At 35.3% G+C, this 15,790-nt stretch overlaps 2 protein-coding genes across 2 annotated transcripts; one reads left to right on the top strand and one right to left on the bottom strand.

Moving 5' to 3' along the window:
• Positions 1-405: 405 nt before the first annotated feature.
• Positions 406-2,743, top strand: LOC114750320 (probable WRKY transcription factor 46). The gene is made up of 3 exons (XM_028938884.1): positions 406-1,031; positions 1,126-1,254; positions 1,843-2,743. The coding sequence occupies exons 1-3, from the start codon at positions 751-753 to the stop codon at positions 2,423-2,425; spliced, it is 993 nt and encodes a 330-aa protein (XP_028794717.1). The 5' UTR covers positions 406-750; the 3' UTR covers positions 2,426-2,743.
• A 10,320-nt stretch (positions 2,744-13,063) lies between these two features.
• Positions 13,064-14,817, bottom strand: LOC114750355 (hydroquinone glucosyltransferase). Its single transcript, XM_028938929.1, has one exon. It carries the CDS (start codon positions 14,711-14,713, stop codon positions 13,286-13,288), a length of 1,428 nt encoding a protein of 475 aa, XP_028794762.1. The 5' UTR covers positions 14,714-14,817; the 3' UTR covers positions 13,064-13,285.
• Positions 14,818-15,790: the final 973 nt, after the last annotated feature.

Below are 15,790 nucleotides of genomic sequence, written 5' to 3'. Positions count from 1 at the left end.
CTCTCTTTATTAATGAGGGCATTTTTGGAAAAAAATTATACTTTTTACACATTAATTGTTCTTAACTAATTTTAACTGTTTTTTTTATCAACGTACTTCGGTTATTTGTCTCTTATAATAAGAAACGGAGGGAGTATTAAATAATGATAAGTTTTAAGACAAACAACAGAAGAGTAATCTATAATATAATGGTAGAGCGGTTCACTATATTAGTCCAAGTTTTACATTGATGAATCCGTGTTTAGATAAACTTTTATAATGAGCTCAAACTCAAAGGAGATGAAGGTTTCAAAAGCAGTAACAGTAGGACCCATATTCCGAGAAACAACATTGAATTCACTCGGTTTTGGTTTTTCAATCGCTGTCTCATTTCCTTCTCTTTTCCATCGCTTATAAGCCCTTCTTCCTCTCGCCTTCTTCCCCCACCAAAGCCATCTCTCACACTCTCTCACACACACCCATCTCTTTTTCTCTCACCTTTCCTTTATATCATAAGGATCGCACCTTCCTCATCCCAATTCTCTCCAACACAATTTTTTTCCACTCGGTTTCCGCCTAAATCCACTTTTCAAACTTTGGTTCCTGACCAAACTCTTCTTCAGACCTCTTGTTCTCAGCAATTCCCCAACATCACTTCCTTTTGAACACTCACGCCCTCTCTCTGTTTTATTTAAGCCTCGAATTCAAGGTTTGGTTTGCAGTTCAAGTTGGGAGGTTGGTTCGAAGTTCAAACCTTGTGGCTCTTAGTTCATGTTTTGTGTGTCCATGGAGGAAGGGCAAGTTAGTCTGGCGAAAGAGCTGAACCAAGGGAAGGAGCTGGCAATGTTGCTCTGTAACCGTATTGCCTCTTCTACTCATGAGACGAATGAGTTATTGATTGACAAAATACTCTGTTCTTATGAGAAAGCACTCAAGATGCTTACACGTGGACAAAATGTGGGAGAGGCTAATCCCACCGTTAATGCTGGTGAGAGCCCGAGATGTGATGTCTTGGACCAGGAAGACGGTCGCAGAGATGCCTACAAGAAAAGGTAGACACACTTGAAATTGAACTGTGCTGGATTTGAAGTGTTGCAGAGTTTGAATCTGTGATTCTTAAGGTGTTTTTTTTTATGTGATGTGCAGGAAGATCATGCCCAGATGGACAGAACAAGTGAAGGTTTGCTCAAGAACAGGGATTGAGGGTTCCTTGGATGATGGATATAGTTGGAGAAAATATGGCCAGAAGGATATCCTCGGAGCTAAATTTCCTAGGTTAGAATCATAACCACACTTTCTCTCCCTCTGCATAAATTCTTTACATTAGAATCTCGTATTTCCTCCTTGTCGAAAACTGGTTACTACTAGAGAGTTTCCTTATCGCATCCTAATGATGAATCGGCTTTTCTAGATGATACCCCTTTTTACAGAAGTTAGTTGTAAAGACTTCAAAAATTTACTCAACAAATGCAGAACTTGAATGTGAGGAATCATGGTTGGTGGTGGCCTACGGATGGTTTTGGCAGCTGAAGTACCTTTAAGCATTAAAGAGCAAATATATAATGCAGCCAAACTCAGAACATATGGGATAAGAGAAGAGAGTAAAGGACAAGATAGCCCCTCCCCCCGATCTGTTCTTTATTTTTGGGCCTTCCACTTTAGCCCAGAAAGCTACTAAAAGAAAGCATGAGAAAAGGCTGAGAATAAGCTGTCCTGTTCCCCATATCTTATCATAAAACAACAAAAAGTAGCAGCACTATTTTAATTATACATATTCTTATATTTACGCAAAGCGTACCATGTGAGTGTGACTATCACCCTCATGTATATGTCTGACAGACAAAGAATGGTTTCGTATTGCAGAGGATACTACAGATGCACTCATAGGTTTGTACAAGGCTGTCAAGCAACAAAACAAGTTCAAAGGTCTGATGAAGATCCAACAGTATTCGAAGTGACCTACAGAGGAAAACATACCTGCAACAACCACGCAGCGGCATCAAAGAAAAAGATGGTTTTTGGAGAAAACCATCATAATAATCAACACCGTAAAAGAAATGAAGAGGAAGAAGAAGAAGAAAAGATGGAACCATCCCTAATGACATTCTTCAATTTTGAGCCAGAACTTGAAGTCAAAATGGAGGACATTTTCCCAACATCGACTGGATTTCCTTCAACATCTGATAACCAGTTCCTGGAAAACTTTTCTGCAAATTTCATTTCCCCATCAACCTCGGAATCGAACCTGTTTTCTCTGTCACCGTGTCACATGGGAAGTGCAGGAATATGCCAAAAGGTGCAAAGTTCAGAATCTGAAGTGACTGACGTAGTTTCAGCCCCAACCTCGGTCACCAATTCCCCTTTGGTCGATTTGGATGTCTTGCTTGAAAAGGAAGATTTTCAATCCAATTTCCCTTTCAGCACTTTTGATTTTTTCTCTTCCTAGTTTTCTTATAGTTCCGGTGTGTGTGTGTGTGTGTGAGAGAGAGAGAGAGAGAGAGCGAGCGAGCTAAGTTTCTGCAGAAATCAATCAGTTGGTGATTTGTGGATCCTGACCAGGAAGAAGATCATAGGAATTATGAGTCGTGTCCAAAAATGAATTGACGACTGTGAAACTGTCCTATGTGAACATGATGCTTGGTCGAGAGAGTTTTCCTGTACGGTGTGGTTGAGTCATATTTGTAACTGTTGCAACTTTAACCGAGTCATGCCTTCTTGTAACTCTAGCACGGCTGGAATTTGTAAAATAAAGGCATTTTCTATACATTCTTTCTTTTCTACCTCTTCCCAACCCCCCCCCCCCCAAAAAACAAAAATCTTCATCAAGATTCTCAAGATCAAAATCTCACTTAAAAGATCACCATGACTGTAAAGGAAGCTGGGGGGGGGGGGAAGATGTTGCTCTGCAAAATTTGATCCTATTATTTGGGCTACGATAAGAAGACGGGGGTCAATGGTACCGGTATGCATTTGGGCTTTTGTTGGGCTGTCATTATAAGTACGCCCAAGCCCATTATCACTATCACATTATACCCGCCTGCCTCTTTGCCCCTGAAATTTTATTGGATCACACAGCAACATTGCAGATGCATTTTCTGTTAGAAAATGTATAGGTAGAATGAGAGAGTAACATATCAACATGAGGATGTGCCCGGGTATTAATTATTGTCCTTCTTTTATTTTTAACTAGAAAATGAAACGTAGTTAGAAAATATATGCGAATGTTTCAGATTCTATTAATGTGTGTGTGTGTGTGTATATATTATGTATATATTTTTGGTTAATGGTTCATGATGCGATGGTTGGTCCAAGATACTCTGTTTATTTTTAGAATAAATTACATGAATTTCCTTTAATTTTTTCTAAAAAGTACCCTCTGAATACTTGATCAGCATGATGCAACATACAATGATGATACGAAATAGTGATAATAATAATTACAATCATATGAAACTGGACGGGACGGAATTCGTTAATTTGAAGTGTTTATTGATATGATTATGAAATATTGATTCAAAAGGAGTATGATTAGTTTTGAAGGTCAACATGATGACATACATAAAGTCGTTTATTTTGTGCGGTTTCACCAATGAGGTTTTGTTGAGTAATTTCCAGATAAGTAAGTGGATGAGCGTTGATAATTGAATTGATAAGATAAAGTTGAAGAACACCCCTTCTTCTTTTTTTTTTTGAATTATCTGTCTGCTTCAAATAACACTAATTGATTGAATTGGAAATAAGGGAGTAATAATTTAAATGCGTAAAATAGTATTTATTACTCTGCAATTACGATATACTATGACAACTACATACAGATACGTGCACACACAGCATACGGAGGTCATGGGCTTCTGGCCCAATAGAGCTTTTGGAAGACCTGTTCTTCTTCTTCATCCGAAAAATTCATATCATTCATGGTGATTGCTCTTGGCACATGCACAAAGTCATTTATGGAGCGATAATTATGTCCCAGACGTAAATTTTAAGACATTGTTTGGTGCAGTTCTGTAAATAATTATAAACAGTTATTGTTAAAGATGGAAAGTAATGATATCGTGAGTAAATAGTTTAAGAGATGTGGAGGTTAATTTGACTCTAATTGAAGTGAATTTTAACAGTATATATATCAGACCTGTCGTAATAAGGGGATTGTGTTCACTGTTAATTTACTCTCCTAATAAACGTAAACGTACGTGGCTGTCTTCCTCCATTCTACACTGTGCGCCGCTTTCACCTTTATATATAATGACGCTTTGACCATACTCCAACGTGTTAAAGTTGTCGATAATGATCTTATGATGAAACCCCACTGTTCATGCTTTGAATACTACCTTCTTTTTAACCGCCTGGCTCACTTTTTTACTTTTGGTTCTTATTTCTTTTAACCACCCTCGATGCCTCCTTTCCTTTGCCCCCCTTTTTGTATTGCTAGTATTACTTCTTTCTTTCTGTGTGTGTGTGTGTGTGTGGAGTCTCATCAGCAGAAAAGGAGCTGTGAGTGGTGATGATGATTTGTTGTTCTTCACAAATCTTGCACCGGATAGGAGTTCTCTTAATTAATTATAGTGGATTGGATATTCCGGTTCAATCTGTGTTCATGAGATCACCAGCTGTTGATTCTGCAAGCTATATGTATATCATCAATGACCCATTTGTAATTGACTATCATTCTATATTCAAATTGAGTTGTTATTGAATGTTGGCAGGCCTTGACTTTTTCGGCCTCCCATGTTGTCTTTATATATTCAACACTGTATGGCTTATCTTTAGCCATCTCCCCCACCTTCTGATTCAGCGCTTCATCATCTTTAATAATTACAACTACTTTTCACATTACTACTTACATCTGCCACTTGCTCTGCTACTGAATATCTACTGGACCGTTCAAAAAAAATGAACATATGGTGTGGTGATGATGTGGCATGAGGCCTACAAGGTACGTAGCTACAGGTAGGAGCTAGGTAGGACCCATAACTAATGTGGTGATGGCATGTGGCATAATTAACTAAAGCCCATTGTCATCATGCAATAATGTGTATTTTCTGGGGCCAATCCCTCACTTGACTGATTAGTGAGGAAATAGGAAGGAATATATATCATCCTTCGCTGTCTTGCTCACTAATTACTCAGAAAATAGCTCCTCGATCGGTCGTTAAATTTAGCATCGTGATATTTATCCTGACTAGTGGTGTTAATTCTATTAGAATGATATGTAAGACTTTTTGTTTGACAAAATTAAAGTTGTTGGGAAGAGCAACAACATGAAAGAAGGAACATAAAGTGGATATATATATATATATATATATATAGGAATATAGCTCAGTACGAATGGCGTTGGTGAGTAGTGAGAGAGAGAGATGCGAGCAATCATTGTCAAGGAAAATAGAACGTCCCTGTGTGGAAAACTACCTTAGTGGCTATAAAAAGTTGCCCTAATTCCCAAATTTCTGGTTTCAGTTAAATAATGGATTAGTTAGTTGGTTCTTAAAAGGCAAAGCGCACGCAGACAGAGAGAGAGAGAGAGAGAGAGAGGGCCGATGAGCTTTTGAAATTACAGGAGAGAATGATGATGCTGATAAACATAATTACATTTGCATATAAATTGTTGTGATGAGAAAGGAAAACACAACTGTCTATGAGATAGAGAGAGAGAGAGAGAGACTAAGGGTTTAGGTAAATGAAAAGGAAGGGAGTAATAATATAAATTGAAAGGGTGAGATCAATTAGATAGGAAGTCCGTGAGTAAAAGGAGATCTAGAAGATGCACAAATAGACAGAAACAGGAGAGGGGGGGGGGGACAATGAATCATTATTCTTTCTTTGTTGGCTCTTCAAGGAATCCAACAACTCGTTCTTACCTCTGGACGCTGTTACGTTCCAAATCATTGTGATGCCTAAATCTTACATTGTAGGGCCATAAGATTCAAAACCATATATATTCATTTCATTTAAGGATTTACACCCTCTTATAACGTAACCAAACAAAAAATTAAAGAACCCAAATGATTTTTCAATGATTTGGCTAAAAAGTCACGGCTAATATGTTATATGAACAAGCATTTTAGTTTTGTCCATATAAGAGCTGTATTACAAGTATCCGAAATAAATATCTGTGAATAACTTTTGGATATGAGATTTTCTCGCCAGTGAACTGATCAAAATTTAACTCACTGGAATATTTGCTGATAAAAGAACATCTCATAATAAAAGAGTGGAGAGGGGGTGGTACGGTGAAAGAGTACCTCTGCAACAAAATAAAGGTCAAAAGAAGAAAGAAAATATATATTTCAGGTGCAGTCCTGTGTTGTAGATCGCTGCTGATACATATTGACAATGTTAATTAGTACTCCTGTGATCCTATTTATAGAACAGAGAGAGAAAGTATTTTCGGTCTTATTTATGAGGCATGAGAGAAATTTTTTGTATGGATGTACAATTTTACCCTCATTTATTTTTGTATTGACTTTGTTTATATGAGGTATAATGTATATTAAATAAGGATAAAGTTTGGAAAGTCATTAAATTTTAAATGAGAGTTAATGAAGTTTAAAATTTTTCTTGGTCTGTGTTAAATATGCTGAAAATGTTTTATAAATAAAACCAGAGGAGTAGTTTTTTTGGCTTGTTGGTTTTTTCAATTTTTATATTTTAAATTATTTTCTTGAGGTGTACTTCATCTCCGATTAAATTCATTGTCTAGCATCATTATTATTTGTTGAAATATCATTAGCTTTAATCATTGATGCTTCCCAGAACATCGCTGCCTATGGAGCCATGTGTCACTGAAATGAAGCAGAGACTAAATATTTAACCTTTTTTTTGCCGGAATAAACCTTTTTTTTTTATAAAAAAACGGACACTAAAAATAATACTCCTCCAATCCTTAATATAAGACATATTTAACTAATTTGATTAGATTAAGGAAGTTAGATAAGTTAGTTAATTATAAGAAATATGACACGTTTTTCTTAAAACATTATAATCGTCTTTTTTAATATCCCTTTCCCTCTTTTATTTGATTATGGTTGAGGGAGTGTTAATAGGAGTAATTTAGAGAAAATTGATAAATATGAGAAATGAGTCTTATATTTAGAACAAAAATAACTCAATAATTAATCTTATATTAAAGATCAGAAGAGTACTAGTAGTAATTAGAAAAGTGGAGGAATCGTTCGAGGCTCCATACACATATATATTGTATGCATATATGCCGAGACCTTTTAATCCAAATAGATAGAGAAATAAATAAATGTACAAATGTACTGCCACATGTGAAGTTACTGTATGAAAAGTCTAAATTAAAAGTTTATTTCAAAGAAGAAAAGGAGTTGCTGTCAAACTCAAAGGATTCATATGGAGATCTTGAAAATAAGATTAGTGGGGCATTTGTGAAAGAGGACCACAGAGCTGCGTTTGAGGAGAGGACAAAGGAGAACATGTGATAAACGGAGAACGTATCAAAGCAGCCTTTGTCCTCTTGTGACAGATCCGATGTCCTCCCCCATACTTTAATTTCCTAATACTGTTTATTAACCGCCCAATCCCATCTCTGTCTCTTCCAATATTATTCCATGCGTCTAGAATAGTTTATAAAAAAAATTTTAATTATAATTTACAAAATATAATATAAATATGTAAAAAAAATTTATAAATATTTATAATCCTGATTTCAAACCAGTACCAACCGTGTGCAGGTGGATGATTCCCCGTTTAATCATCTCTCTTAAACCTTTCATCGGCTCAAATTTTGATGTTTATTTTTAGTTGACATGAAATGGAAAGGGTGTTTGACAACCCTCAAAAGTACTTTTAAAAAGTATTTTGTTATGAAACGATACAAATTTTTTTACATATTTATTTTATAAATTGTAAAAGTATTTTTGAAACCATAATTTGGTTTCTTTTCAAATACTTTCAAAATCTATCTGGCTTAGCTGAAGTGATGAGAATAAAGTGAAATTTCAAATTCCAAGATGTTCATTACCCCACAAATATGTTCATGTCATCAATTAGATCTTCGCAAGGGAAAAAGGAATAACGAAGCTCGATTAAACACAAAAAATACAAGTACACCCGTGAGGGGGGAACGCCTAGGCTCATTATTAAAATAATTAACTTTATTTTTATTTAATTATCTAATTTTTACTATTGTTGAATTAAATTTGAGCATTCTTAGTCCCCTGCTTTCATAACTCCTTCCATTATTATCAATACCTATTACTCTATTACTATAATTAATTATTTCTTTTTTCGGGATTAAAATTAATTATTTCAAACACATGCAAAAAAAGTAAACAAGAAAATTTGATCTTAAATTACTCATAGCTCCCAGATTAAAAAAAATACAGAACTAAATCTCATTTAATATATTTAGAAATTTAATTCACAAATAAAACCAGAGAAGTATATTAAATTATTAATCATGTTTTTGAAATAGGGACCCAATTGTAAAGTGTGAATAATTTGTTAACAAGAAACTCCGAATGCTATTATCCTAATTAAAACTATCTGCGTAATTACTAATTAGGCAGTGTAATAAAGTGGGATATATGGAAAGGCCATTGTAAAGGGAGGGGCTGGGCACGTGGTGTATGCCATGAAAGACAACTTACCACTCCGGTGATTATTATATATCAGTGAGAACATTAAATATATGAAATTTTTTATAGATGCTCTTGTTAACAAAAGTATTAAAGATTATTATATTTTCCTCACTTATCTATTTATTTATATTATAATTAAGTAGAAAAGAATCAAAAGTAAAATATCAAAAAAGACACAACTGACAAATAAAAAGATCAAAATTTCTCCCCCTAGATGACAAATAACAACGACAACGGTGGTGCGTCAGTAATCTTTCAAGTGAACAAAGTTTTAAAAAGAAAAAAAAACAATAGTAGTACTCTATTTTTTAGGGGTTATTTGAAAGCCCCAAAAAGTCTTTTGTAAAATTATCTCTCTACAAATCAAGACAAAATTTTTTTTTATATACTTATTATCCAAACATTCTCTTACTTATTATTATTATTATTATTATTATTATTATTCGTTTTGCCGTTTTGGTGACCAAAGAAAAAATATAAATATATTATAAATAAATAAAAAAGGAGTACTCGTATGTCAGAGCACAGCACAGAGTTGTTGTAACTTGTACAGCAGCTATTCAAAATATAATAACAATAATAATAATAATAAAAGCATTTTCAAATTCCAAGATAGATACTTGGTCAAAAAAAAAAAAAAATCCAAGACAGATAAGATGGAAAATACCCCATTCCCCCTCGTGGGTAAGGTGACATCTATGCTTATGCAAGCATGACCTTTCAACCCCTCGTGCGTGTAATTACCTTTCATGATATACGGAAATTACATCCAACCAAAGAATACAAAAGCGAAAATAACCAAGGATTTGTGTACAATAGTTATTTTAATCATTATTTATAAAATACAAAATAAATATATAAACAGATTTTTGTCTCAAATCATATAAAAATATTTATATTAAGCTGCTTCAAACAAGCAAAATAATATTAATAATAAGTAAATTATGTTTAGAATAGAAATTGAATTTAACGAAGGATGGTTTTGGAGATTTATATTAATTTTTTAAGAACGAGTAAGATTTTTTTAATATTTCTAACTGTTTTCACAAATCGGTACAATTTTGTTAAAAATACTTAATAAGAAAAGCGAGAAGAGTTTATCAATTGATTTGTCTTTTGTCGTAAGAGGGAGTCATGGGGTGTCAGCTAAACCCAATTTAAATTTTCAGCCGATGCTAAAGAATTTAATTAAAATAAATAAATGAAAAATTAATTTCATTTAACAAAAATTTACATTCATCCGGGTTTTTTATTTTTGGGGAAGAACAATGTTGGATGAAAAGTAATACTACCTCCCGTCCCAATTATAAGAGCTAGTTGATTAATTTGAAGAGATTAAGAAAATAAGTTAAGTTAGTTATTTGTTATAAATAGATGTTTTTTCTAAAATATCTTTGCTAATCAAGTGTATTAGCTAGAACTACCATTATTAGAAAAACTATCTTGAAAAAAATACATAAATATAAGAGATAAAGTGGATTGAGATCTTATATTTAAGACTAAAATAAAAGCTAAACAATATCTCATATTAAAGACCGGAGGTAGTATTTTTTTAAAATATAAATAGTTCTTCTATGCAGACGATTCCCTTCAAACCCAAACAAGAGATTAATGGTGGGTTTGTTCGATTTGGTTTGAAGAATGCGTACGTGGCCAGGGTTAAATTCAAGATGAGGACATTATATACATCGTATTATGATATAAAAGAGTAATTTTATGTTATTTAAGTCATTAAAACCAAAGTAAGAGGTTGTAATTTGGTTCTCATTTGTCAAAGAAATTGGCGAACTTGAACTATAGTTGTTGGGCGATTGTAACAATTAAAATGGCCTTTAAACAACCTGTCTTCCCTGGATATTCTAGGAGAGATGCTCAACAGCAACAAATCAATCTGGGGAACTTTCAATTAAATAACTAATTAATAAGCTCCATAAAATTGATATTTAAAGACCTAACAACTTTAAAAATGAAATTTCTGAGAAATTATTAAATTAATCACCCCAATGCTTTTCAAAATTATTATCATATATAATATCTTAACATATAGCTAATCTTTTTTTAAGTCACAAAAAGTATTTATATTTGTATTTTTTGCAGGCATGTAAATTTGTGATTTTACAGAAAAAAATTTGACTATTTTGGAAAAATCCAAAAATAATAATTAATGGTGATTATTCATCAAATTTTGATTTTTAAAATTACTGAAATAATATTCCTTAACATCTTTGAGCTGAACTTCTCTCAAATATGGGACGCCTCTTCTTCAACAAAAATTCTAGCTGCTAAATAAAAATCATTTAAACTTAGAACTCTTTGATAGCTTTTGAAATAAAAAACAAAGGGAAAAAGAAAAAGGGGGGGGGGACACCTTATATGAATACCTCTATATTGATTTGTTTGGCGTGAATCAAATGACAACTAGGTCAACCAATGATATATAATTATCTTGTTAATTAGTTGATTATGATCGTGATTCATTAATGGTGTGATCCACCTATGAATTGCACTTACAGGTAATTCTATTGCATTATGAAAAGACCACAAAAAATTTCGACGTTGTCCCTTTTGATGACTCTGTGTGTGTATGCGTGCATGTTAGTGTTAACAAATATAAGAACTCTAGATTCCATAACCTCCTTTTTTTCTCTCCCTATTTTCCCTCTTATTTCCGTATGTTCCTTAATTATTATTTTCTCACTTGATTGGGCAAAACGTGCTGGGGCATTATAATATTTTATAAAATTCGGAACACTAAATACTTATATATTATTACGCCCTTCGATCCTTGATAATATTTTATTACATTTAAACTATTACGTTTTAATAAATAATATGGCGCTTACAAATATTTTTTTTATGTAAAAATAACTTGCTTGGCCAACATTTTAATGTAAAATGAACATAATTAATAAATCTATCAAAATTAAGTGTAATGCTCTGACTCACATAGGATTCGAACAGAAAGGCAAGAAAATTCAACCCCTCTCACGTCTAATTTTTCTCTGTTTTTGGGAAAGCCAAGTTTTTAGAACACTACAACAAACGAATCCTCTTTTATGGGAATTCGTGTTGCATCTTAACCACAATTAAATTATTATGTTAAAAGTAATGCTCCTTCCATTTTTTGTAGGAGACCCAGTTTTGAGAGATCTGGTGTTCATTCATAAGATACTCCATTTTGCAATTTTAGAAAGAATTAGAACATGCTTTCAAATATATCTCTAATGCATGATTTTTTTTTTTGCCAAGCTCTAATAGATGATTAAACTATAATAACAAAGCTTTGAAACAGCGTAAATCATTGCATTTAATATGGGTATAATTAAAAAGAAAAAAAGAGGCACCAATTAACTACTTTTTTAGTATTCGTAGATTTCAAAATTACTCACCTGGTCCTATCGAAATAAATTGTCATTCACCAAAAAAAGGCAAAGAAAGTTTTTTTTTTATCCCCAATACATATCACTTTAAATTTATTATATGACTATACAGTTTTATTCCTAATTTATTATTCTGTGCACTATTATTTAAGAAATGCATATATTAAGATAAAATTAATAGGTTTAAGGTATTTTGATTCCGGTAAAATATATTGGAAGTAGTTAATATACTAATAGGATTAGAGACATAAACTTTATATAATTAAAAACGACAAACAGTGCAAATAAAGAAATGATCAAAGCAAAATGCCAGAATGTGAGTTAATTTCCTGCTGTAATGATGTACTATGTGTAAATGGAAGTTTAGTTAACGAGCACTCTTCGAAGAAGAAACAAAACAAGAGCAGTTGAAGAGATTAATGATCCCATGTTTAATAGTAATTATTATGGTTTTCACTTTCTTTCTTTTTTTCCTCGTGTATTTAATGAACCCCGCTTGAATTATTTGAGGACATGTCATAAATGAAGTAATGCAAAATGTCCAGAGCTCGCCACCCAAAAGATCAAAGTTCCCACCACCTTTCAAACTTTCTCTTCATAGGGTCCACCTCCCTCCATTACCATTTAACTAGCCTACATTCCTCACTCCTCCACTTATTTTGTACTGCTCTTATTTTATTTATAAGATGAAAAATGCGCTTTTTTTTAAATCATATAATTAATCAGGAAATTAAAAAAAAGTCATATCATTAAACTTTTCACGTGAACATGTAATTGTGCCCTTTAATCATTATTCTTTTCCCCCCATATTCAGCTATTATTTATAGGAATAAAACATTTGATATATAATATATTTATTACAAAATAGAGTTAAAATAAAAAAAATCAAATTTAAGATTTTTTTTCTCTCAATTTCTGTAGAACACAGTTAAAGTGTCTTAATAGAATGATGAAAATACATGTTCTCACCTACTTTCATTTTCCGTGTCTCTCTCATCTGCCCTGTCAAACAAATTAAACCATCATCGGACGTGTACCAACACAAAATCTACTTCCGACACCCAAACTATATGCTACCATATTGCTACGAAAAAACAAACACACGCACAAAATCATGGATCTTATTCTTAAAGCCATATCAAAGTTTTTTAGGCATATATGTATAGCAGAAATTAACATCACATGTGATGTGATAATGTACAACATAAAGTAATTGAAGTTGCTGATAAAAAGATTACTAGGACCCTGTTTGGCCTTGATGAGCTAAATTAACCATGAAGAACTAGTATAGGTGGATATAATTTACCAATTCTACAGTTTCATTTATTTGTTCTTCCACATGGTGGCTAGCTCTGCGATGTACCTAGTGGAGCTTCCATTCCCGGAAAGAGTCTTATCTGCAGCTTCCTTCAGATCCTTCATTCTGTAACGAAGCTTCTTGCCTTCTTCGCCTTCCATCAAATCCTTCACCACTCTGGCGATCTCGTGCCTCTCCACCAACCCACTCTCGCTGGCCTTAGGCCTCAGCGCCACTTTCACGTCCTGCGTCACCATCACCGCGTTCATCCTCTGTTCTGCGTACAGAGGCCAAGCCACCAGCGGCACGCCGTTCACCACGCTTTCCAAGATGGAGTTCCAGCCACAGTGGGTCAAGAACCCACCGGTGGAGCCGTGTCCGAGGACTTGTGCCTGGGGGGCCCACGACGGCACCACGAAGCCTCGCCCTTTGGTTCTTCCCACGAACCCTTTGGGCAGGAAGCCGCAAGGGTCTGTTTGGCTCTCCGCGTTGAAGAAATTCGCGTTTGTGGTTGCGTCGTTGGGGCTTCTCACTACCCACAAGAACCTCTGCTCGCTCATTTCTAGCCCCAGGGCGAGCTCGTTGATTTGAGCCGTCGAGAGGGTCCCACCGCTGCCGAAGGAGACGAATAGGACGCTGCCGTGTGGCTGCTCGTCTAGCCATTTCAGACAGTCGCACCCCTCGATTTGACTCTGAGCATTGCCCATGTTCACCAGCGGTCCGATTGGGTAAAGCGGAGGCCTATGGGAACCCGGTTCGTTCTTTTGGAGGGTCTTTATGGCCCCCGGTTCGAGCTCCGTGAAGCTGTTTTCTATGATCCCCTCCGCCAGGTGGTACCTTTTGCTGTGGTGGAGGAGCCATTTGTAGGCATCGTTCTTCCTGTCCTGAACCGGGTCCAGGAGATCTCTTCCGTGAACGGGGATGCACCCGGGGATTCTCACCGGTTCATCGAGCTCCCTGTACTCGCATTGAACCGCTTCGTCTAATTTAGGAAGGTGGAGGAACAAGGACAGGGCCATGGTGGTAGATGGGAAGAAGAGAAAAGGAGAGACACCGAATTCTCGGGCGACTTCGAATGCGTCGGTGCCAAAGAGGTCGACGGTGGCCGCGGTGAGGCGATGAGCTGCAGAGAGCGAGCGGAAGGCGTCGCGGAGAGAAGGGAGGGAGCGGACAACGACGAGGGAGATGATCGTTTCGATCTTGGTACCGTCCGGGAGGTCGGGGAGGGAGACAGGAGGAAGAAAGGTGTGGGTGATGGAAGACGGAAGGCCGCGGAAGACGGTTTTCTGGGGCTTGGAGGGAGGGCCGTCCAGGGGGATGACGAAGGCGACGGCGAGGCCGTGAACGACGAGTCGTTTGGCGAATTCTATCATGGGAATGAGATGGCCCATGCCTGGGCTGGGAATCATGACCACCGTAGGTGGCTTGGGAGTGAGAGATGGAGAGTGTTCCATGGAAGCTGCGAGGTATACGAGGAAAACGCTGAAGCTATGAGATGGTCTTTGGATGATATTGCAGAACCGAGGAAGAAAAGAGAGGTATTTATATAAAAGAGGCTTGTGGTGGCGGGTTGGCTTTTGAATGATCGGTCCGTGTGTGCATGTATTTTAGTGGAATATATTTCTCCCCACTAATTATCTGGCAGCATGAATAGTACAAATTATATACTCTTCACGCTGTTATGTATTTCGATTTTGTCCAAGATAGTTGTATGCCTTTGACTTTTTTTTTTTTTTAAAAAAAAAGAATGTTTGTGGAGTGTTTCACAAAAACAATGAGTATCACCCAAGAACATTCGTCAAAATATTCAGTTCTGTATTAAATATACAAAAATAGTTTTGTCTTGTAAAATGTAAAGATGATTATTTCAAGTGAAGGGAAACAAGCATTTTGGTAAAGCATGATATACAGGTTGAGAAATAGTTAGTAAGATGGTGGCATTTGGATGAATTTAACTGTATGGTTGTTTCAAACTATTTGAATGATTTTTTTAATTTCTGCCAAAAAAACTAACTGAATAGTTAAAATCCAGCAAAAAAATGGAAAAAGAATATAATTGAAAATTCGATCAATACAACTGATAACCAGATATGATTTAGGAATAGGAGAGTGTTAGTGATGTTCAAAACTTGGTCCATGACATGTTCATGAGAAAACCAGAAGGAGTACTAGATGGTTGTTGTGTGGGAAGGTGCGTGTTTGTGTAAATGTATATATAAAAATGGGTTTGAATGTTGGTTTGAAAAAGATGGTTGGAATGATGTGCGTGGGAGAGTGGATATTTCAATAATTGGGAACACTGGGGAATGAAAGGGCGTAATGTATCTAGAAGCAATAAATAGAAGGTGGCAGTTTTATTTATTTTAATTATTTATTATTTATGAGATGACGTCACGTGAACGTGTGGCTATTGTCATCGAAAGTAGACCTCCTTCTTCTCCTTCTTCCTCCTTTTCTGCGATAATAATTCTACAATCCACCACTACAGTAGCAGTGTTTCTGAGGATCTTCCCTCTTCGCTCTTATCCTAA

Source organism: Neltuma alba, unplaced genomic scaffold (genome assembly GCF_004799145.2).
Source record: "Neltuma alba isolate B1F8T4 unplaced genomic scaffold, ASM479914v2 tig00006419_pilon, whole genome shotgun sequence".
NCBI lineage: Eukaryota > Viridiplantae > Streptophyta > Magnoliopsida > Fabales > Fabaceae > Neltuma > Neltuma alba.
The sequence above is the reverse complement of the archived record's forward strand: the minus strand, read 5'-3'. Positions and strand labels throughout refer to the sequence as shown.

Bases quoted from the DNA above. Each gene is read 5' to 3' on its own strand.
- LOC114750355 (XM_028938929.1), bottom strand. From the start codon at position 14,713: ATGGAACACTCTCCATCTCTCACTCCCAAGCCACCTACGGTGGTCATG.
- LOC114750320 (XM_028938884.1), top strand. From the start codon at position 751: ATGTTTTGTGTGTCCATGGAGGAAGGGCAAGTTAGTCTGGCGAAAGAG. The intron at 1,032-1,125 runs GTAGACACACTT...TGTGATGTGCAG, and splicing joins AGAGATGCCTACAAGAAAAG to GAAGATCATGCCCAGATGGA. The intron at 1,255-1,842 runs GTTAGAATCATA...TTCGTATTGCAG, and splicing joins CTCGGAGCTAAATTTCCTAG to AGGATACTACAGATGCACTC.